Raw genomic sequence first — 23,088 nt, 5'->3', positions numbered from 1 at the left:
GCAAAAACCCAACAAACAGGACAAAATCGCCTTTCGCGAAAAAAACTCTCAATTGCACTCAAAGCTGCACTGCTATTCACTTCAAAGAAGTCTCTCTCCCCTACTTGGTGTGCAGGCGTGTCCCCGTGCATTATTGGTGAAAACTATTATACGGAGCTCAAGCGTTATTGGCTTCAGTAAGCCGAGAACACAGGTACACTGTGCTCGCGGCGCCTCTCGCCACCTTCGTCGTGTTTGGCTACGGCGCACGAGCTAACCACACGTGCGAGTATCCGCTTCTTTTTTTTTTGCGGTTTTGAGAGGTTTTTGTGGGCGGTTAGATTGTTAGTTAAACAGTTCATTTGCCGGTAGAGTGTCGGTTCTGGCGGAGGCCTTGGAGCAAGGTCATGGGACTAAGGCGTGCGCACCTATAGCGTCCAAGGCATGTTCGCCTTCTCTGCGGATCAGGGTGCCCGCCACGCTCTGTGAATAGCGGAAACGGGAGGCAGCTAATAGCAACGCTGACCGCTATCACGCCGGCCCCCGCCGCAGCGCAGGCGCCGTTTACGACGGCCGGCGCATTCAACGGGACTTTTCAACTGCAGGTGCGTGACTACGAATTCCGGCACCTGGACTTTGTAATCGTGAACTTGTCTGCCTGCATAGACTGGATCACGGTGGTGTGCGGTATGACATCCGTGGACCGATGGCGAATGCCACGCGCCCAGAAAAAAGCGCCAGACGCTAAGTGCAAAAGCAACGCCCGCCGAGTGCGTTTTGCATACGTCGAATCTAGGAGAAAGGAACATCCTTCCGTTTCTTAGCTGCGGGACGAATGACATCAGCAGGGGCTGTGTATAAAAGCGAGAAAATGCCTTAGCTGCAGTAGCAGCGCCCCTTTAATATACTCCGCAGAATTCTTACCTGTTCTTTGTTACTGGTACACACAAACACCCCAGGAACGTTGAACAAGTGGACGTGTACAACATAGAGACGTCTGTGCCGCGACAAGTTTTTAGGCTTGCCGCGGTGAAACCATGTTGCCATAAGCCACGCTAAGCCTTTTCCGTAATAGATTGAGATTTTTTGGCTCTGATATGATCCAGCCTGTGACAAATGGATATTAATGTTTGCTTTTTCTCTTCGCTTGAGATCACAGTTCCACAAGAGAGCAAATATTTTCTATGAATCCGCATCAGACAGCCCCTTGAGCCTCAGCAAAGACGCTCACGGTGATCAACAAAAAAAATTAATTTCTAAAAACGCACTGATCCTATAGAAGCATTAGGTAATAAAAATAATATTTTTGCCGAGGATTATCAAAATTTTATGCGCAGACAACAGGACACTTGGTATGATTACCGTAAAGGGAAAAAAACTCAGACTACACTATCATCTTCCTTTGATTAAAATCCTATCATAATATCCTATTTATTACTACTTCGCTGTTACTGTTGTTTTTCTTTAGCCTTAAGCAACCAAAAGTAGAAGACAAACAGTTACGGTCTCAGTTAAAATGACACATATGAATTCAGTTCCGCAATTAAACAGACATTCTCAAACACCAGTGCACTCCGTTACCGAAAAGAGTGTAACATGAACTGCTCCCTGCCAAAAAAAAAAGATAGCATTAATCCGGAAACCAATCAAAGCAAGCGGGCCTCCTGAAGAAAAAAATAACCGAGAATAAACTGACCTAGAGCAGCCTACGTAAACGACATTCTCGTACGGGATCAAACTGATTAGATTAGACTCAGGAACGGAGGACTTACCCGTAATCCGCCATGCAGCCGAGAGAACCAGAGTCCTTCGCTCAGCGCAAAAAAGATGAAAGCCTGTCCTTCTAAAACAAAAAGAGAGAAAAAGTATCTAAGGAAGCAAAACGCCGCCGTCGGATGAAGGGTCGCGGCCTTCTCGACAGTGTCCAGGCCTCACGGCAAGCAAGTTTGTTCCACGTTGGCGGCGAAAACAGACAACAACGCGATTTTTTTTTTTAGTTATAAATCTTAGGGAACGGGATGAGAACAAAAGTAATTGTTGTCAGAAGAAATAGAATACCAATGAAAGAAACACAGTAGAACTGCACGACACAGGGCGACCGACGACGTTTTCCAGGACGCGTGTCTTCCGCGGCACCCGCCGTCTCACACGTCGACGGGCACTCCAAGCCACTCGGATGAGAGAGAGGCGAGTGGGTCGAGAAGGACGAGCGAGCTGTTTCCGAGTTAAATCCCCGACGAGCCAGAGCAGAGCACGCCGACCGACCGACCCAGTGTGCGCTTCGGAGCCGCTTTGACGGCAGCGGTCGTGTTCCGTGCTCGCCTCCACGCCCCGGGCTTGTTCCCTTTCCTCCAGCTTCTCCCTCTTTCGTTCCCTCTTCGCACTCTCACACCTCTTCTTCCCTACCGGCCACTTCGAGCCTCCATCAGCAACCTTCGCCAGTTCCTTCTTTCCTTTCCTTTCTCGGCTAGCGATAGAGTGTTTCCCCATTACCCTCTTAGCCGCAGCCTCTCCCTCTCTAGGCCTCCGTCTCAATTTCCTCTAGTTTCCCCTTCTTCCCCTAGAGCGACTCCCTGCCTTCCCTGGTCGCCCTTTCCGCTCAGAAATGGGGAGAGGGGTGCAGCCTCGCTTCTCGCTCTGCTCGGCGCGCCTTGACGAACGAACCGTGCCGGGACACTCCGGTCGTGTTACGCCAGCGCTCAGCAGGGACTGTGTGCACAACGTTTGGCGGCGACGCCTCTGCGGATCTGCGGGAGAAGGTGAAAAAGATAAAAAGAAGTGTGCCGCTCTAGCCAGAGGAGAAGAAGCAAATACATGTGGAACGAGTGGTGGTACAAGAGAGAATATATCGGCCTCGTGGAAGTACAGAAAATTGTCCGGACGCAAAGAGAAGACAAAAACTTGCCTGTCATCTCCTAGCAACTTGCGCGACGCCGTTAACTATTTTTCTTTTTCATTCCCTTGGTTTCATCAACTCGTTTCCGGACACCTGTGGCTTCCTGCCCGAGATTGGACGCCCCCGTGTAAGAACAGAGGTCGGTCGTATGTGAAAAACGAGAATCAACGGCGCACAATATATTATAAATTTTGCATTGAGCGCAGCGTTGATATGTCATGTATACACTATATTAAGTCCAATACCTTGGTGTCGCTTTAATGCGCAAACTAGAGATCACACCAGAAAATCGGGGACTTACTAGTCCCGACACTTCTGCGAAATCGCCATTTCATCATTCTGCTAAGGCTTGTCATCGACATGATTAATTACCGGCCTGAAGGTTCCTCCTTACAGCGTTTATCTCACCATATATGGCTCATTGTTTCACACCTTGTAATATGTTTTGGTCCTAGCATATTCTTTTTGCCGGTAATAGGCCACTATTTAAGCTTACCTATATTTAACGAACTTTGTAGCACCGCAGACCGCTAAGCTCCTAAGATAAAGTAATCCGGCCGATACTTTAGTACAGCTCCTCTGTGCAAAACCTCATAAGAAGCCTGATAATAAGACATATTAAGAGCATTGAATAAATCTACATGAGAGTTATATTCGTTTCGTATGCTACCAATATACGCTAAAATTATCATTTTCTTTAAAAAAACCCAATATAGGCCTTCAAGAGCCGTTCCATAGTAGTGTCTATAGGTACCAACGAACAACTGTCTCTATACTACCGAACAACTCTTTTCGAGCTCAAGTCCTCTGCGCAAAAAAGAACGTAGCATTAAATATTGCACTTTTTCACACCAACACATTACAAGGTAAAACTTCTTTTTTGCAACAGAATGCTGAGATATGTCTTTTTGAGTGTGTGGTGAACTTCAGTATTTATCTCTAGGCGTCATCTTAGAGCCATTGCTTGCTTTCACCAGCACGTTTATGTGCTGGCCTTATCCTGTAACTGCGGTTATCCTTGTTTATACTGTTGTAGTTATAAAATTATTATTACTATCGTTTCTCCATGCCTATCGTTTGGTGGATCCTGGTGGACTGTAGTATGCAAGACGAAATATATGAACACAGCACGTGGGAACGGCACATGGCTGTAGCCGGGTTCATGACAAGCCATCGTTGTAGCCAAGGTGTGATTGTCCGGGAGACAAATTATTTTAAATCTGCGATCAGAGGTCAGCGCGAGCTGCCGCATATTCTTTGATGCCAACAAATCTTAAGAAAGAGTATTAGTGGTCGCTAATCTTTGCTATAGAACGGATACCAATGATTTCCTCAACGAACTGGCCTGCATGAGTTTCAAGAGGCCGTAAAAGACTAAAATCAGAGCATGCCAAACAGAAAAAAAGGCATGAGAACGGACATTGAACACTTTTTAGACACCTTTTGGGTTGTTTTAAAGTAGTTTAAGATCCAAAAAAAGAACATCTCACTAGTAGCTCGCAAGAGCTGACCGGTAACGTAATATTCCGCACAGGATGAACTAGCTTTCTGCCTGTGGTTCGATACTGGTTTTGTTAGTCAACTAGTTTGTGGTAGCTGAGATCTAAGAACAATGAGTGGAAAAAGGCTATCAATCAGTCAAAAGACAAAAAATATGATCAAAAGCGTTGCGTTAAATATTTTCGTGTGCCGTCTGCACCCACATATCCTTTCTTTATTTTATGTTCTGGTTTCTAATCAGTCACTTCACGTGTTAAATATTTTAGCAATGGAGATAGTAACAATTGTGCACGCGACGTTCCGCAGTCGAGAACCAAGTCCGTAAGAGTTTGACCGGAGAGAAGGTTTTAATCTTCAAGTAAGTATCTGAGAGCTGAACAGACTAAATGTGTTAACAAGTCAGACGTACACAGTGTAAAAAAAAATACCTTCACTGGCGCTTCAATTGCAAAAATGTGAGCTTGACCTCGCAAGCTCTATTGCTTTTACATAAAGTGCTTAGCGGCGACCAATCAGTGTCATCAGGAGTCCAAAGTGTCATCAGAAGTTATACGCCTTTTGATTCTGCACTGATTTTCTTAGTCATGATTTGTGCCTCTTCAAAAACATCTAAAAATGTGTTAGTTGGACCGTATTTTGCATGCTTCGGAGATTAATAACAATAAAGGTGAGAATAATTTACTTCTCCTTGCAAAAGAAAATAAAAAAAGTTATCAATAAAGGAAAGGCGTACGAACTTATCACTCGTTTTTTAAGGTTCCTGGATTAAAGCGGGGTGAAAGAGTGTAGTAGGAAGCAGAAATAAAGGGGTACTGTAGTCGGGGCCCCTGAATTATTTTTTACTACATGCTCATTTTTAAGGACCGCTTAGATCGCACACAATATGAAATTTCTGAAATTAAAGTTTTATGTATAGAGCTAACATCTTACCTTAGCAAAGGCAACAAATAAATGCTTATGTGCGAATGTTTTATAAGTTACATGTATTATCTGAAAACAATTGTGTTCTCTGGATGAATCAAAACGATCAGTTAAACTGTGCGCATATCGGGACTGAAAGCTCTTTTTACTATATAACTCTTTCGGGAAACCAGGGAGCTCATTACTAAATCAAAAACAAAAAAACAGCTGGAGCGTAAGGAAAAAAATATTGAGTATTTTTTAAAAAAGCATGCACTAACGGAAGAAGTGGACGTCGAAGAAAAGTGCCAAAAGCTACGTGACCCCATTTGAGTCCAGGATACAGGATCGACACTCAAGTACGGAGAAAGACCTCCCTAAGGAAAACCCCACAAGTTCCGGGGAGGTAATAAAATAGGCTCGGTACCGTGCGCAGAGAGCACTCATCGTCACGAGAGATGGACATCCTTGCTGCGCAAGTTGATTTGGCGATTTGCCCGAGGACGAAAGGCGATAAGGAAGGCAGAAGCAGTCTTGTCAGTGCAGTGTCAAAGATGGGCGACAAGGAGCCTCAACAACGCCACAGAAGACCGGTGCATCCTTGTCGCTTTGTTATCTAGTTTGTTTCTTTTTAAGGGCTTGTTTCGGGCCCAGCCTGCTGTCTTTATTCTGCTATGCTGGTTTTGCGCGCTACATTTGCTCTGCAAATGTTTTCGCTTCCTTTTTATGCGCATTTTCCCGCAGGACTACTCCCTCACCCAGCTCTCTTCTCGCGACGTTTTATGTAATAAATGTTTCAGTGGAAATTTATTTAACTCCGTAACGCACATCTGCAGTAAACAGTTTATAGACTTTCTATTACGAAATACTTCTGAGGGTAAACAAAAAGTACACTGAAAGTAACACTCGGAATGAAATAAATGCTACATCAACTACGAAGAAATGGTGGCTCCGGAAGAAGCAAGGCCAAAAAGAAAAAAGCAAAGCGAGAAAAACAAAATGGGAAGCGAGCCATAAAACTGCGAGTCAGCATCGCATAAAAAAAGACGTCCAAGGCCTTCCCGGAGAAACAAAACATGCGTACAAGAATTATGGCCTGTTCAGCCCGCTGCATGGGACCCCGCCTTCATAACGCAGAATAACTGCGTTGCAGTGCGAATTCCTCCCATTTTGCAGAATTTCGAAGCGGAAAACCATTTCCGTGAACGTTACATTGAATTCAGTAACAGTGTGCGGTGTCAGCCACTTGCATCCATTTCGTCATATTGCCTACGGCAGGGAAACACTGACATGCAAGCTATTAAACAAGCCATCCTTTTGTGTTGCTCTGAACTATAACTGAACACAGGCTGATCTATGGCATATTACGTGACATGATGTGACAAGAGAGCCGGACAGTCTTATCTCACCCTCAGTACATAGGAAATTTATTCTTACCCATTTTAACCATATACAAGTTGGATAGCAACTAGCACCACTGGCGTATATCGCAGTGAGAGTATTTGGGGTCCGCGAGCTAATTGGGTTAATGTTGTGGGTTTCGCTAGTCTATGAACTATTGTTTCGCGCCTCATCTCCACATTTTATTCCTTCTAGTTTCTGGACAAAGACTATGAGCGCACAGCTGGCCCCGTTAATGTCACGTGCAAGACACTTGCTTCCAATAAAAGGATGTTGCAAAATCCTCGAAGCGGACACGTTTGCTCCTCCGCTGTTGGCTGCAGCCTATACTTGCTTGCGGTAGCGCTTTGCGTGAAGCATGCAAGTCTGAACTATTCTGAAGGCTCTCTGGGAAAGCCAAAACGACCCACCTCAGAGTAAAAAAAACAAACAGGTCAGGTGTTTTTCATGCTTTTGAGTTTTAATCATCGCAAGGCGGAGCTTTCCGTCTCAGCAAAGTGCTGTGCATTCGCATAAAAAGCCGGGAATTGCAAGCGTTTTCGCTGTGCACGCTCATACCTTCAACCAATACATTTCTTCCAGAGAGGAAAATACGAGTGAGGCGAAAAAGAAATTACAGCCGAAGTGACGTGTTCTGAAGTGCAAGCATTAGAGAGGGCTACATGACGGGTTCAACGCAGTGAATCGGTGCCTCAAGACGACAGGGAGGTAGCAATCATTAGAAGTCCGTCTTGATTTGGTTGTCATCTCGACGGGACGGAGCACCCACGCTGTCGGAAAGCAATTATTCCTAATAAGTTACACAAGGACATGGGAAAAAAAAAACATGATGGCGCGCAGCATCTCTACTGATACGAATGGTCGCTACATAAGCATCGATAGAAGTAACGGATGAGACTAAAGCACGTAGTACGAAGATTTTCGATGTGAGCCTCCCTCTCGAACAAATGGAGAGACCAAGCTATATTGGGTGCACGCAGAGGATGGCGCAACCAGAAGTGAAGGAAAGGCTCTTAGTCTCTCTCAGAGGCTTAAACAATTCGAGAGCTCAGTTTTCTACCCCCAGTGCGGGCTCAGCCAAGGCGCCTAACAGGGACAAGGGGTTGACATGATGGATGCGCCGGCGCCGCTTTACACGTCTAGGGGTTATTGTCCTGGGAGATGGGTTATTGGAGCAACTATCACCCGACCGCACTGCCAATTTTCCCCACTTTGGGACCCCCGTGCACTTCTTCTGAAGCGCCAAAGAGAATGCACTTTGCAGAGCAGAAATATCACAAAGCGGTTGTGCCTCAAAGTTTTCCATCATTGAGGTTAGGCGCCCGAAAAGAAACAAAATAGAGCGGCAGCGCCTTGGAAGTTATTGTACTTCGCAAATTTCGTCCATGTGTGTGCGTGTGCGTGTGCGTGCGCGTGCGCGTGCGCGTGCGTGCGTGCGTGCGTGCGTGCGCGCGCGCGCGTGTGTGTGTGTGTGTGTGTGTGTGTGTGTGTGTGTGTGTGTGTGTGTGTGTGTGTGTGTGTGTGCGTGCGCGCGTGCGTGCGTGCGTGCGTGCGTGCGTGCGTGCGTACATGCGTGTGCCTGTGTGTGTGTGCAGAGATTTTACACTCACGCATTTGTCCCGTTTTTAACCGTATATCACTCTTCTTGTTCCGACAAGACCATAAGATGCGCATTGTTTTGCGTAAACATATAATGCTGACAAAAGTGCGCATGCTCGTATCAAGGCGGTCGGTGGCGCTAGATGGATGAACTGTCGCGATCAAAAGTTTACGGGATGCGAGCGTGCGAAAAAAAGACTTTATTTCAGCGTAGTCAGGTAGTCCCCTCACCTGAAATGTGACGAGCAGTGAGGGGACGTGCATGTTATATCCGCTGGTAGCAATACCACGCCACTGGGTGGTGAGACACAGCTCGATTGTACATTTTTTCAAGAACGCGCGTCTCGTAATACTTCACTAGCCATAGTGCCTGGTTTTTCATTCTTGCGCCTCCTGTTAGCAGCTATTGAGAAGACGAAGACTAGGACATGAGAGGCACGTTATGATATGCATTTTGAAGGAGGATAACACATACCGAAACCAAGGAAAGCATAGGGCAGTGTGTTTGTTTGTGTTGTCGATCAATCGTAAATTAGGCGGAGGTAAAACAACGACATGCCGCCAGTGGGATCTGAAGCCATGACTTCCGTATGCTGAAAGCGGTTTCCTTACGGTTATTACTTTCTAACAATTACCTTTCGCATAAAAAATGTGAAGCTAGTATTTTCCAGTTCATCAACACCACAAATTAAAAAAACAAAACGCATTTCTTTATGCTTTACTTGGCTTCTGTGACTGCTGGCGACCTTGCTAACAAATTTTCCTGTTGCATTTTGTGTACTGTTTGCAGTCTGGACGTGATTAATCGTGCGCACATTTCACTAATTATTATTATTGCTATTCTGAATAAAATAGCTAGGACTTTTAGCCTCCAGCTTAGTATCTTGGTGTTACGAATATGAGCCCTTTCTTCTTCGCTTTCGTTTACATATCTTATTACGTGTGACCCTAAAGCCTGCATATTGATCATATTTCGTAGTGCTTTTGCGCCCTCCATAACTTTCCTTCAAGTCCTAGCTGGAGATGACATTCTGCATGCAGTGCCATTTCAATTCGCTGGTGCCTTTTTCCAGACAGTCGTATTCTTTCTTCGTTTAAAGATACAATTCGTCGCAAAATAATATCAGATACTCAGGAATTTTTCAATTGCTGCGCATCGTTTGGACTCTTTCTCAGCAAAATCAGCGCTCTAATATATTCACGAAACTTAAACCATGCTTATAGCTACAGTATACACAAAGGCAACTCTCGCGCCATGGTTCCTTTCACATTAACGCAAGTGGGTCACGGCCGCCTTCTTATTTATAAGGCCACTGAATTCGTCAAAATACAAACAAAGGCAAACATGGGCTTCCTCATGGTTAATTAGTAATCCCAGGGCTGTATAGGAGGGGCACGAGCTCGGGACTCCATCACCACTGCACTTAGCCTAACCTAGTCTAATGTGTTTCCCTATTGGGTCACGTATGTCATTTAAGCTCAACGCCCGAAACAGAACACAGCAGCCTTTTCGGTAGGCGGTGCTGTCGAGCACTGACAGAACCAAGATCAAGCTCTATGTAAGATGTCTGCAAAACACTGTAGGGCACCTCGATAACAAGTAACTCTCTCAACAGTGCTTAGCACATAGTTTTTTTTGCACGGCACTTGGACCCTCAATTCGTGACCAAAAAGATGCGAATGTTCAATTGCCAATTTGATGCGAATTTTTATAGAGCACTTTTCGTAAGTGAGTGGGCTACGTACTTCGCCATCCAGTTTTCTGTTTCAAAACAAGCCTAGATGACTCGCAGTCCGTGCCACTGGGTTCTTTTTTTTTTCCTTATCACTGGTATGGACTCCCAAGGTCTCGTTGCTCGTCCAGTGTCACATATTATTGACTTTCAAGAGCATTGCTTATTACGGTACTTGGAAAGTTGAGAAGCTAGCTATGAAAGCTGGTAGTCTACAGAAGGGTCATGTGTTTATACCTTTTCGGCTCTCTTATCGACCCACCAGAGAAAAGACCACATCCCCCCCCCCCCCCCCCCCCCCCGTTCTCCCCCGAAAGAGTTCAAGGGCAGAGCTCTCGTCGTGCGTTTGCCCAGTAGTAAAAACAACGGTAAGCGTTTGCCGTGCGTCCTTTTGCTTCTGTTTTCTTGCACAGGCCAAAGTCGAGCAGTAAAAAGACAGTCCGTGGTCACTGTGGAAAGGGCGTGACTGCTTTTAGGAAAATGCGTAGCGAATACGTTAACAGGTTGGCGGCGGGCAACACGACGTGCACAGTATTAGGATAGAAGGAAAAAAAACATTCCCACGAAGCGTGGCGAGTTGGGCGACAGTCGCGCGTGGGCTCTTGCGGGTACCGCAAACGAGTCGATTCATTTATTCACGTCGGACGTCGCTTTGCTGCCACGCACCCTCTTCCCTTGCTTGTATGGAGCCCCTAATTCAAACGAATGCTGCTCTTCCATTTAGCGATGAACGATGGGAGATTAGGGAAGCAAACAAGACAGGTGGTAGGAATGACACATTTCTGGAATTTTTTTATCTCTATTTTGGAAGTTGTGTTTTTTTTAACGTTCCATTTCATATTCTGAGTTGTGGTACACGTTGGCGGCCGTTCTATAAATTTGATCCCCTAAGTTGCAACGCCCCTTTGACACCGGCGACAAAACAAAGTAGACTTGTGGTTATTTAAGCATGCGTGCAATCATGAACCGTGGTCGGAAGATAAACATTTCAACGTTGGAAGAGCGAAGTTGGGGCGAATAAAGAATCAATGGCTTACAATTGCATTTTCAAATTTTTGGCATAGGTCTCCGTACCTCTAAACACGTTCTTGACTGCAAAATAGTTTTTTTTTTGTTTTTTTACTAGAGTGTAGATTCAGAAGATTTCTTTTTTCTTTCACTCAGAAAAACGCCGCACTCTTTGTACTTTATAGTTTCATTAAGGTCGTTTTTCTCTCTCTCAGCAAGTGCATCCCGTCGACTGAATCAGAGTGCATTTCTTGATGCTAATGGTTGAAAGTTTGCGCAATATGTTGAGATGAAAGCATTCAGAATCTTGCTGTGCCACAGAGATTTTTTAATTCAGCCTTTCTATTGAAGGATCGGATCGACTTAAAGAGTGCTTAGATCTTTTTGTTTTTTTCGGCGAATGGAGACTATGGCTTGCTGAACCACTGAATGAAGACTTAATGGCAGGAAACCGGATATAGCGCAACCCATACTTTTTGTTTTAAGGTCGTGCAAACAATGGCCAGAATAACGGAGAAAGCTGCATAAAGACGGCACCAATAAGACGGCATTGGGACTACACACATTTCCTTGCTTAATGACGCAGTGACTAATAAATGGCGCTTACCATTAGTTCTCGCCTATAGTATCCAATCATCCATATTCTTGCAGGTATTAGTGAATATTACATACTGTTCTCTACTGACAGCCATTCGTATACATATCGTCTACTGAATGCATTTATGTTCGACAACTAAGAGTGCTGCCTGTTCAACAAAGTGCTTGTCACTATCTGTAGTCATTATCGCATCTTTACCTCATCATCACAGGTACGAGAGCGATTAGAAGGTACAAAATTAATCTGGCATTCCCTTATTGCTTTCTGCTTTCAGCATCGCACCTCACCGAACAACCAAAACATAAAGAAAAGGGAAGAAAACCATGCTGGCGCCATGCGTGGCTATCAAGTGCGTTTTCAAGGCGCGCGGCCCTGAAGACCTTTATTCGAACGAAGGCCCACGTCTCGCTCGTCTGTTCTGCCTTCCCCGGGTATGATCCAGCAAAAAAGCTACCAGTCCCGCCCATAGCCATCAGCTCCGTGCTTCTTTCCCATCTTTGAGTATAGCACTTTTTGTTTCCGACGTCTTTTTCTATATCTGCCCTCCCTGCGGATTTGCTCCTCCTTTTTTACTCCCGTAACTTTACGGCCGCTAACTTGGGCCTCCTTATCTGCTCGTCCAATTTTTGAGCAAAACTCTTCCAGATCAATGCACAGGGCTCGCCTTCTCCCAGCTGTCTCAACTAAGGGCGTTCCTGGGCACTTCCACATTTTATTTAAAGTGCGCATAAATCAACGCACAAATGCGGCTCTTCTTTCCGTGTTTACGCCTCAGAACGCCTCTGACGATGGCTTGCCCGCCTCGCTAAGAGAAACAGAACAAGAATTTTCAATGCCAGGGGCAGGAAAAACAAAAAGTATGAACAAAACTTTAGCAGCCCTAACCGCGGCCTTAAAGAAGAGGCCCGGGATGTCTCGTCTCTGAACCGACAGGCCTGCCTTCATTTTTTCATTTCTCTGCCCTTACTCTTCTTACGCAACAAATGAGATGCGCCTTCTTGTAGAAACACCGTCATGGTGTTGAGCTCAGCCCCGTTGCTCGTTAACGCGTGAGATACAGGCATTGAGCTGAAGAGATGGGGAAGGGAGGGGCGATTTCAGTCTTCCTCATTTGGACACCTTTGGTTACTCGTAGCTTAAAGCTAGCGTTTTCACGCTGGAAAACAACGCAATGAGTTTCTGAAACGCAGACTTCCATTGCCGGCCCTTTTCTTTTACGTCATTTACTCTTGTTTGAAGAGTCTCGAAGCTAATGAGTTCTCATGGTAACCTCCTTGTTACATATTCTGTGGATCAAGCAAGCTTCAAAGCCACCCCTGCCCTCATTTAGCAACTGACGCAAGACTTTAAAGCAGCTAGCTTTTTTTGCGCGTCTCAAATAGTTTTTTTTTTATGCACGCCGCTGTACGACATCCCACCCAGTCTTCTTTCAGTACTCATGATTAGCCATTTTCATCGCCGTACTCGGAGTCATACTAACTCCAATGTTAGGGTTTACACTAGCCTGTATGCCTCTGCCTGAAGGAACCTCTCTTTAGACATGCTCTTATGCCTTATCGGGAGACACTGCAAATTTTATTATTCCAGGAAAATGCAGCAAGGAGAGCTAGCTGTTAAGTTAAATAAAGTTAAGTTAAGTTAAATAGAAACTGTGCTTCACGAGTACGTTATCTTCAAGGCGCTGGTGAACAGTTAGCGCTTCGCTCCTTGCTATTTTGAACGCATGAGACAGGGATATCGAGCGTATTTAATGTGACATGAAGATTCACGTCAACTGTGCAGCGCTGGTTTTGTGTGCGGAGAAGCGCCGGGTTTCGAGATGTTACACAGAACGGACTCTAGTTGCCGTTGATGCGAACACGAAGGCGATACCAGGTGGTATCAAGGTTTTCAGGTCAGCCCTAGCAGTAACTGCGTAGCCAGGGACTAAGAATTCCTAGTACCCACTGTATATAGTCGTGATTGTGGCAGCTTGTCCGTACGTGCGTCCAAACTATATAGAATGTAGGGTTGTAGGTAAGGTTCTTCCGTAGAGTTCCGGCTGTCTCAAAAATGGCATTTCTCTGAACATTGCGGACGCCCCGATTTATCTCTGGGGCCGAATTCTCCTGGGCACACAGAGATAGACTTGGTGCAGCACAAGTCAAGAAATGCAAAAGTTAATTCAATAAAGCCCTAAAAGCACACGGGGCTACTGAATGAGAGCGGTGAGGGGGGATAAGTTCGGAAATGCTTTTCGAATAACCCGTGCAAGAGGTAAAGAAGGATGCCGTCATGTATGGCTCTACAGGCGGCATTGCTTTCATTTAGGATGAGCAAGTCCGACGTGAAAAGCAAGGCAGCCATGATGCCCTCCATGAGCGCAATCTGCTGTGCTTTTACCTGCGATGTAACTTAATCTAAATTTAAGGTTAACGAATATGCCACACGGCACAGCTAGTGTGGTAGTAGTTAGCAGTAGCTAGTAGTAGTTTGGAACGGAGGGGAACTGAGGATTGTTGAGACGTTCGGTTGATGGTTCAGCGTGTGCTTGATGTCTCCGATGACCATACTGAGCGGACTGCGAGGCAGGGTTGTCCCTGGATGGATATCCCTGGGAGAAGACTTTGTAGCGATGGCCAGTAGACGGCGCGTCAACGGCTGCAGGCCGTTAAGTGTCACCCTTTATTGATGACCACTACATTAAATTGGATGTGCACGTCGAATGGTTACTCCATCGTGTTGGTATAACAAATGAAGTCTACGGAACTTTTAGGAAAGAAGCGGAGTCCTTCAGTGGAAGGCACAAAAGTCGATTTCTATAGCTTTCTCCCTTCCACTCCCTTAATTAGGCTTCTCTCTCTATCCTCATTGCACAGGCTTGCGAAGCGGCCAAACTAACTTCCGCCTCACTGACAACTAACATACTACATACAAATATTATTTCGTCATTCGCTTCATGTTAGTGGAACCTCCCACACCTCCCAAACAAAGCCATTGTGTCCTAAATGTTAAGTCTTAACTTACTGACTCGTAAATAAACTCGATGAATTCCACCTGCGCCGGACGTCTCAGGAGATTCTGGGCAGGGACGTGGTGGCTAGTCTGCCTTCAGAACACAAGGATTTTTTAGCAGTGGTTATGTTATTGCTCTTTTTATCTCTCCCTTTCTCTTCCACTGTGTCTTCGTATATTCGTTCTGTGCTTTCGGGTGTGCACGCTGGAGAGGGTCATTTACATGTAACAAAGATAAGCTACGGAAATTCGCAAAAGAGAATAGAGTTTAGTAACCTTGCAGAAATTTTAGCCGATTTGTATTGCCCCGACAGACTGGGAATGAGATGTTACTGGTGTTTCAAGAATCCAGGTGGCATTACAGAAACCGCAAACCATAAAAGACTAATACCGGACTAACTAGATTTCTGAGAGCAGATTAAAATATGACAAGGTGCTTCCCATACATAGATTGCACTACGCAAATGAAACTAGATGTTAACACGGCGTCTTATCCATCTACCGTAAATGTAGTTTTATACGAAAGAGACGAATTGAACGCTGACGTCACACAGTTCATCATAGAAGCCAATTATGGCCACCCAGTCCAACCAACTACTATTTGACACCACCAAATGAGGATATTTCAAACGTGCACATTGCCATGCGTACTTTGTCACCGCAGCAGACGGTCGTATTGCCCAAGTGGAAGCACGTGCGCTCCTGGCGCCCTCATTCGAGTTCAGAAGTCCTCGCCGCTCTATGCCTGCAGGCCATACGCAGCTCTCTTGACACACAGCTCCGACTGTCATTGTACTTCTTACAGGCTAACCAGTTTTAAAAAGGAAACACCAAGGCACCCTGCTTCTTCTAAAGAACTGCCTCATGGCTGCCAGCAGCCGAAGACGGAAGGAAACATCAGGAATAAATTTTCGGTTTGTATTAGTCAGGTTTTAAAAAGAGCTGCTTTGGGGAAAAAAACGTACAATTCTTGTCCGCGAAGCAAAGTTTCTTCTATTCACGTTGCTGTAAATCCTCTTTCAAAATCTCTTCAGAGCTGCGACATTATGGCGGATAAATTTGCGCTTGAAAATTCTGAAGTACATCTTGTTCACCGGCAGCGTGTCTTCCTTCTAGCGCATGCGAGAAGCAGGGCAACTCGTAACTGAAATTGTAACAGGGCTCTGACGTCGACTTTACTCTGCAGCGGCGGATGCACTTTGAGTCGGCCATTGTATGAGATGCGCTCGTTTCCGCGTCGACTAAGTCTCGGAACATTGAGCCTAGTTTTAAGCAGAAACTATGTAACGTCGCCATTTGCGTATCAAAGGAAGCATGCCATGATTTTAAATAAGCGCGCTGAATTTGAACATCGGACTTGGAAAGTGGCCTAGCGCCGCTTTTATTCGGACAGAATGATATATCGAAATGCTTGACAAACGAAGTGGGTCATGAAGGCGATGACTGCATCGTTCTTCCCTATACAGTTCTGGATGGTCCTCTTCTGATTCACTGTTTTCTTAAAAGTTTACGGGCATCAGTTCAACAAATTCATGTCAACAAAAATCACCACTTATGAGTGACATCTCCTCTAGCTATATCAACGAGAATTGTAATTGTTCGTTAGTCTTCCTGGGCGCTTCAGCGCTACAGTGATTCCCAACGAAATTCGCGATGTCGTTTCGTTCCCCAAATGAGTTCAGATTCTAGAGCGTGAATCGGCAAGGAGGAACACACAGCACCGTTTGGGCAGGCGCTGAATTTAGCACGAGTCCTGGTGGTTGTTTGTGTTCGTCTCTTTCTCGTCGCTATGCAACACCAACAAGCCCGAACAAAAATTCTAATTCGCCAGGGCTAGCATTGCTCATATATTCGGCAATTATTGCAGCTTTCGGTCGAACTAAATAAATGGTGTCATATTGCGGGCTTTTAATACCATAAGTTTGGTTTCAAGATGTGCGGAAAAATTGCACGTTTCCGACCGATCTCTCTTATAAAGAGTAAAAATTTTGCCTCAAGAACTATGTCCCTACGCCTTCAAGTTAAGAATGTTGTCAAACCATTAAACCCTTTGTCACGAACAAGGCGAAAAGTTTTGACATTGCATAACGCAGACCTCTCGAACATTTGCGAAGGGCGCTCAATGTGTCGCCGTGTAGAGCATTTACCCTGGATCCTATCTTTCAGCCCTGATGTCTCAAGAAGTGGGCATCCCGTAACGTTTACGCATTGTCCACATGTGCGGCACCTCTCAAAAGCAACTCAAGAGCGGCTTCCAGTGGTATACGAAACACAGCTACGAAATAAATGGTTGTTATGGAGCAAGCACTGAGTTCACCAGCCCAGCTTGTCCCGCTTTGTTGATACGAACGGTATTGAGAACAGATGAGAATGAATGGTGAAGTGGATGAGAGCAAGATAAGAAGTGTCACAACGAGCTGAGTAAACCACGACTGCCGTAAAGCACGCTTTCGGAATTTCACTGCATTGCTCAAGTACCTTACAAGTAAATAGGCCTAGTATCGAAGTGCCTGCTAATGGAACTCTCAACAAGACTGCTTCAACCTCGATCTCGAACACTTTTGCAATGTGTGTGTAAGCCATCAAACAATATAGTTGTTCCTATGTTCCTTTTGTTCGATAGATTTTGTAAATGCATTTCGTTGTAATTAAATGCTAGAGCAGTGATGAAGCAATGCTGATATTCGTGCCATGAAGCGGGCTTTCGAAAACTTCGCTTTCCAAATCAACGCCCGACCTGTGGCCCGGCGCACTGAAGGTATAATGTCGCTGCTCGCCCAAGCCTTAGAGTTCGTTTGCTGCACTTTCTTGCCATTCTTCGGGACATGGTAGCATCTTGACGGCTTTGTTGATACACGCAAAGGTTTCCCTCGTCCCGGATGTCACGTGCAATACTCCTTTCTTGTATGCGCCTAAATGATGTACAGTACGGCCCATTGTCAAAGGGAAAATACGAACGCATGGCCTCCGCGCTTCGCGAAGCCATGTTGCCTAGAAGCCGCGAGAATGGGCGGCATCAGGCACATGCGCGAAAAGACCAGCCACCATGCTTACTATGCATGCATCTTGTACGGTCAATTATCGCACGTTCTGGGCGGCAGTGCTTCCCAAAGCGCGGAAGCCGCGCGATCGCACGTTCCCTTTAACAGTGGACCGTACTGTACATTTCTTGCGCATACAATAAGAGTGAATGATACTTAGAAAAGATTAGAGAATTGCGCCCATTCCATTGCAGCTATTTCAAAAGTGGATTAGAAATTATAAACTTAGCCAGTCATTTTTGTATGCATCTGTCTGCAGCACTCCGCCATGTAGCGCCAACAAGCTCAAACCTATAATATACATAGCTAGGTTGAGTATCTCTCACAGACACATTATTTTCAGCTTCACTTTGAACGAAACAAATGGTGCAATGTTGACAGGTATTCTTATCGTGGGCTGAACTTCGAAGAGTCTTAAATATCGCAGGCATTCTACCAAACTCTCTCATAAAAAAAAAAATGTATGTCGCCTCAGGAAGTAAGTTCCCACGCACTGAACCTAACAACGATGCAAATCGATTTCATCAACGTCTCCAACACGGCGAAAGAATTGAACGTGTCGTAAAGGAGAGCTTTTGATCGCGAAGTGTAATCATTATGTCGCGGTGCAGTGCATTTACTTGGAACCTATCTCTACGTCCTTATGTATCAAGCCGCGGGCATCTCGCAACGTTAACACATTGTCCACATATTCTTTAGCCCCCTCCAAGCATTTCAGGTGCGACTTCTATAGTTCAGAGGCACGGAACACCAAAGCGAAAGAGAGAATGGTTATTCCAGAGTAAAGATAGATTCCGCCAAGTAGTTTTGTCCAGCACTGTCGATAAGTAAGACAGGAAGTAGGGATGAGGAAAAAAAAGTCTAGTTGTTGATAACAAGAAGCGAGGTGCGAGAAAGGCATCTCAGGCAGGCAACAAAGCACGACTGCCGTAACATGCGTTTTCGGCATTTCCCTCCCCACCTCAAATACCTTGCGGGTAAATAGTCCCAGTCTCCCTGGGGCCTACTAAAGGATCTGGGCAGTCTAAGCTCTCAGGTTCAACCACGACCTCGAGCAATTCTGACAGTTGGCGCGCAAGCCATCAAACTGTACTCGTATTCTGGGAAGCCTTTTCTCTCCATACTAAATTAGCGACCTTAATGCTTTTCGTTGCACCTCGAGGCGAAAAACATGGCGAAACACCGCTGATAATATATCGGTGAAGTGGGCTCTCTAAAACATCATGGAGTCTTATTTTTACACTTTTTTTTTTGCAGACATAAGTGGCCCGGTGCACTTAACGCAAAATCTCGCTTCGCGGCCAAGTGTTACAATATGGTGTAGTCTCTTGTAATTCTTCGGTAAAGAGTATCATCCTAATGACTCCATTGATACGTGGCAAAGTTTTTTTTTTTGTCCCAAATGTTGCGTAGATGCCAAATGCCAAATGATGCCAAATTCTTACATCTGGATCGAGTGCGGACGAGGCTTATAGAACAAGATTGTACCACATCTATTATTAGTCTGCCGTGATAGAAAACAGAAATCTCCCAAATATTACGCTTTGGACCGTGACAAAGAGTGGGATCTTCAGGTACACCACATTTCCTCGCTCCCAAAGCGTCCCCTGCTAGACCCGCCCAGAACAAATCACCCACAAAGAACACTCTCATGAGTCCCTCCTGCTAAACATGAGAGCGCGCGCCCCAAAGCCCGCAATTTCCAGACCGACAGATGCCATTTTACTGCGCTAGGCACAAGGTGGTTGCATGGGGTCTAGCTGGCACAACTTTGAAGCTTGGAGATCTTGTGCAACATTCCACACACCAGACGTGGACACAGGGGTTAGGAGACAGCTGAGTTCAAGTGTTTCGTGCATTGTAGTTTTTGTGTCAACATCTTCAGTGCTGAGAGGCTGAGTAAGACCTTAAAGCCTCCTGCTCACCTCGCTAGCACTCTCAGTGACAAGGCGTTCCTATGTAGAATTTCTAGTTACGACCCAAAAGGGCGTAGCTGATGGCGAAGTGTTTGTCATTCAGATAGTGCCCTTTATACGGTGGATGGTGCAAAACGCACTGTTAAAAAAACCACAAAGTAGTAAAATGTACACTGAAATAAAAAAAGAAGGAAATTATCATTAGCAAGAAAACAAGACAAAAGAACTTCGGAACGAAGCAGGCTATACCTACACCGCCCATAGCGCCCCAAAGGCAAAAAATGTCGACACAGGAAGGTGATAATTGTGTTGTGTACACTGATGCAAGGCTCAGTGCTGGGACGGATGTGTACACTGTGCGGAGCCTATAAACCGACGATAGGCTAAGCCTTCATTAAGGGCGCCCTTTACTTGTGCTGTCTTCTATGCTTGCACCGGCATCGAACCCAGTTTCTGTTGCCACCTGCTTATGCTGGAACTCTCCGTGACCTTTCACATGCTCCATTTGCACATCGTAGCTACACAAAACAATCATTTCATATTCTCAAGCTTGTACAAATATACCGCTTCTGAGCTGAGTAGGCAGACTTAGTTGAGTCACTGTTTGTTTTCTTTCTTGATGGTTTTCCTTTTTTTTATTACAGCTAGCCGACAAATACGATTCCTCTCTTCAATTTCGTCCAAAAGCACGCATATTACACATCAGTTTGAATTTTATGAAGAACAAACTCGTTATATACATTCCCGTGGAGAAGTCCGGTCAGAAACCATCTCATACTTTCTATGTTACCAAACTTCTGACCACGCAATAAATATTTTCTTCGTTGAGGTCCCACAGCTGGCTGCATGCTATAAGAGACGCATGATTAATCTGCCGGATAATTTTACCGGAGTAATAAAACCAGATTCTGTGAATGAAATGATGCTTAGTGGTGTTAGCTCGAGACAAAGCGTGACGTATAATCATTCATATGTGCCGCTGTTAGCGAATAAAAATAGGTTACGAGCGCTCACATTCAGGAACATGTCAAGTGAGCGCGTCGTGTGTTGGCTATTTCAAGCGGGTCAAGTCACAATAATCATAAGCGATTTCAGCTTTAAAAAAAACCTCTAGGAAGCGAGCACTTAGACACTTGCTCCAGGTAATAAGACATGCTTCACCTTTAAAGTTCAAAGCAGGACGATTAGCTACGATGTCGAACCTTTTTGAAAAAAGAAATGCGGAATAGCGTGGCGTACTCTACTCGCTGTTCCACTACGGTGTTTTTTTGAATGAACGCATCAAGTTTTTAAAAAGTTGGTGAAATGCCAACTGGCCCCAAGATGCGACGTGCTTACTTTGGTTACAGAGCTTAACGAGCCCTTAAAGCAACGCTGAGGCGAACGTAGATGCTATAAGAGATCATTAGGACATCTACAGGTTGTTAAGTGAGGATTCTAATATTTTCAACAGTGTTTGTTGAGCATTCCTAGGGTCTTAGAAAAACTATACCAGAATAATACCCTCACTAATAGTATAGAGAAATAAAAAATGAGAAACGACTGCGGTCAAGATCTCCAGTGCTACAGAGGCTACCACATATGTCGAAGGGTGCGTGTTCGTGAAAGTATCGCTCAATTCTCAGCCCAATTACCGTTGCAAAACTTCGGTTGCTAGGTTTGAGCTTTATTATATGGATTTTAACGCGCCGCAGCTGCAAGTTGTCCTTGAAAGAGGCACGAAAGTTTGAAAATGCCGGAAATGAACGTAACTTCTCTTCATATTTTTGGGTCGATACGACGTGACAAGAAAACAAGAGTTCATTCCGAGCAGGTCTCGAAGCAGTGGTTCTTCTGTGAGCCCAGAGTCGAGCACTAGCACTGAACCATTTAGCCAGATCGGATGCAGGAAAATCAGAGGAAAGAGCATTTTGCTCAAGCTAGCTTAGCAGATCAAGCGTGTGTTGAAGATGCTGGCGTAAAGACTGAATCCAGTAGTGGGCTTTAATAATTAAGACTGAGGAAATTTCTTGTGTCCTTCCCTCTTCATCCCATTATCGAAGGCTGCAAAATTAGAAAATGCAAGAAGGCCAAATTCGAGCTGTAAGTGAAGGAAATAAAAATAAAGTAAATAATCGCCACCGACTTTTCTACAAAAAAAGGGATCTAACGAAGCTTTTCTATGCAAGATGCTAAGCAGGTCGCAAGCCTTGCATGTAGAAAAGCGGCCCTAGACTACAGCCTGTCATCAAAGGAAAGCAAATCGTGAGGAAAAAGTTAACAAAGACAAAGGATATTGATCAACTTCTGTTCGAAGCATAAATCACTCAAACCGAATGCGCATGTCGAACGACGCCTGTACGTGCGGGAAGAAGGTGACATGAAGACTTGCAGATTTTGTTTTTAAGATTATGAATTTCAGAAGCAGCGAGGAGCAAAAAGAGGCGAGAAGGTTTTAAACTTAAAAATAATCAATTACACGTCATTTATTTCAATGCCCAAACGTCACGCCCGCTTAGCTATGCAGTAGAGTTCGTCCTCACTCCGTGAGTGTACATGAGGACGGCGTCTAACCTCAAAGCAAGACAAGTGCAATAACCGATCGAGTTCTTCCCCTACTGTGCAGCACCACTGCGAAAATGAGCGCTTGTAAAGTTCGACTCCTCCTATTCAGGCGCGATAAAACGCCCGCCTTTCGTCATGGTCTCTCGACCGTCGCTGTAGGTTCACTCACCGGGGTGCTATCTCAGCCCAGCAAATGTCGGGCTCCGTTCGCTGGCAGGGTTGTCCCAGTAGCTCGCGAGCTGTAACCGAATCCAACTTGGCAGGAGCCGACTCATTGGTCATCACGTCTTTCTCTGGCATCGTCATGTTCTTGGACACATCCCCGCACCACAGGTGGCGTTGATGACCGATGCTACTTACACGCGCAGCGCTCTCGTAACTGACACCACAACCATGAACAGCACGACGCAAAGCACTCACTTATCCGCTACGCACAAGGGTTTCTTCGAAATCAGAGCAGGGAAAACACACACCGTCAGCTTGCGAAGCGGAACACAAAGAACGGTTTCTCGCAGAGGTTGCACTACACGGGTAGGGGGCAACGGTTGCGACGTCGCAGCGCAAGCGTAACGCGACGAGCGGAAACAATACACAGCGCAGTAAAACCGACAAGCGTCTCCACCACTTCTTCAATGGACCGTGTCTCTGGCGCACGTTCGATGTGAGACGTGGGCGGGAAAAAGGTGCGCGATATCGGTAATGCGCGTGTTGAATGAAGATAGCGATAAGCTGCGGCGCATCGTGTAATTGACCCGCTTCGAGTGATAAGTGCCGGTTAGGAGTGCCTGTGGAGGAGACGCGACTCTGCTGCTGCCAGTGCCGGTGTTCACTTATCTTTCGTTTCTCTTCCTTATTTCTTTCTTTTGTCTGTGATAACTGCAGATAGCAGTTCTCTTCTCCAAGCGATATTACCGAATTGGGGGTAAGAGAGCGCGATGAACTGCGCACGGTTAGTGCAAATGCCTACCGGACAGTAGCA

The 23,088-nt window shown here is 45.5% G+C and overlaps 1 protein-coding gene across 3 annotated transcripts in view; it reads right to left on the bottom strand.

Annotated features, from left to right (window-relative positions):
* The window catches only part of LOC149371484 (adenylate cyclase type 8-like), a 427,973-nt gene that overhangs the window by 313,189 nt on the left and 91,696 nt on the right, over positions 1-23,088 (bottom strand). Inside the window, exon 1 of one of the 3 annotated variants that reach the window (XM_089565712.1) lies at positions 22,279-22,805. The exons of 1 other annotated variant lie outside the window; for it this stretch is intronic. In XM_089565712.1, coding sequence (XP_089421838.1) covers positions 22,279-22,415 — 137 coding nt within the window. In that variant the 5' untranslated portion in view covers positions 22,416-22,805. Of the gene's footprint in view, positions 1-1,751; positions 2,680-22,278; positions 22,806-23,088 lie in introns of those variants that run through there. One more of the 3 variants, XM_089565714.1, reaches the window with a different exon arrangement.

This window comes from Amblyomma mixtum, chromosome 1, assembly GCF_055824585.1.
Source record: "Amblyomma mixtum isolate Tamu chromosome 1, ASM5582458v1, whole genome shotgun sequence".
In the NCBI taxonomy this organism is placed as follows: Eukaryota; Metazoa; Arthropoda; class Arachnida; order Ixodida; family Ixodidae; genus Amblyomma; species Amblyomma mixtum.
The sequence above is the reverse complement of the archived record's forward strand: the minus strand, read 5'-3'. Positions and strand labels throughout refer to the sequence as shown.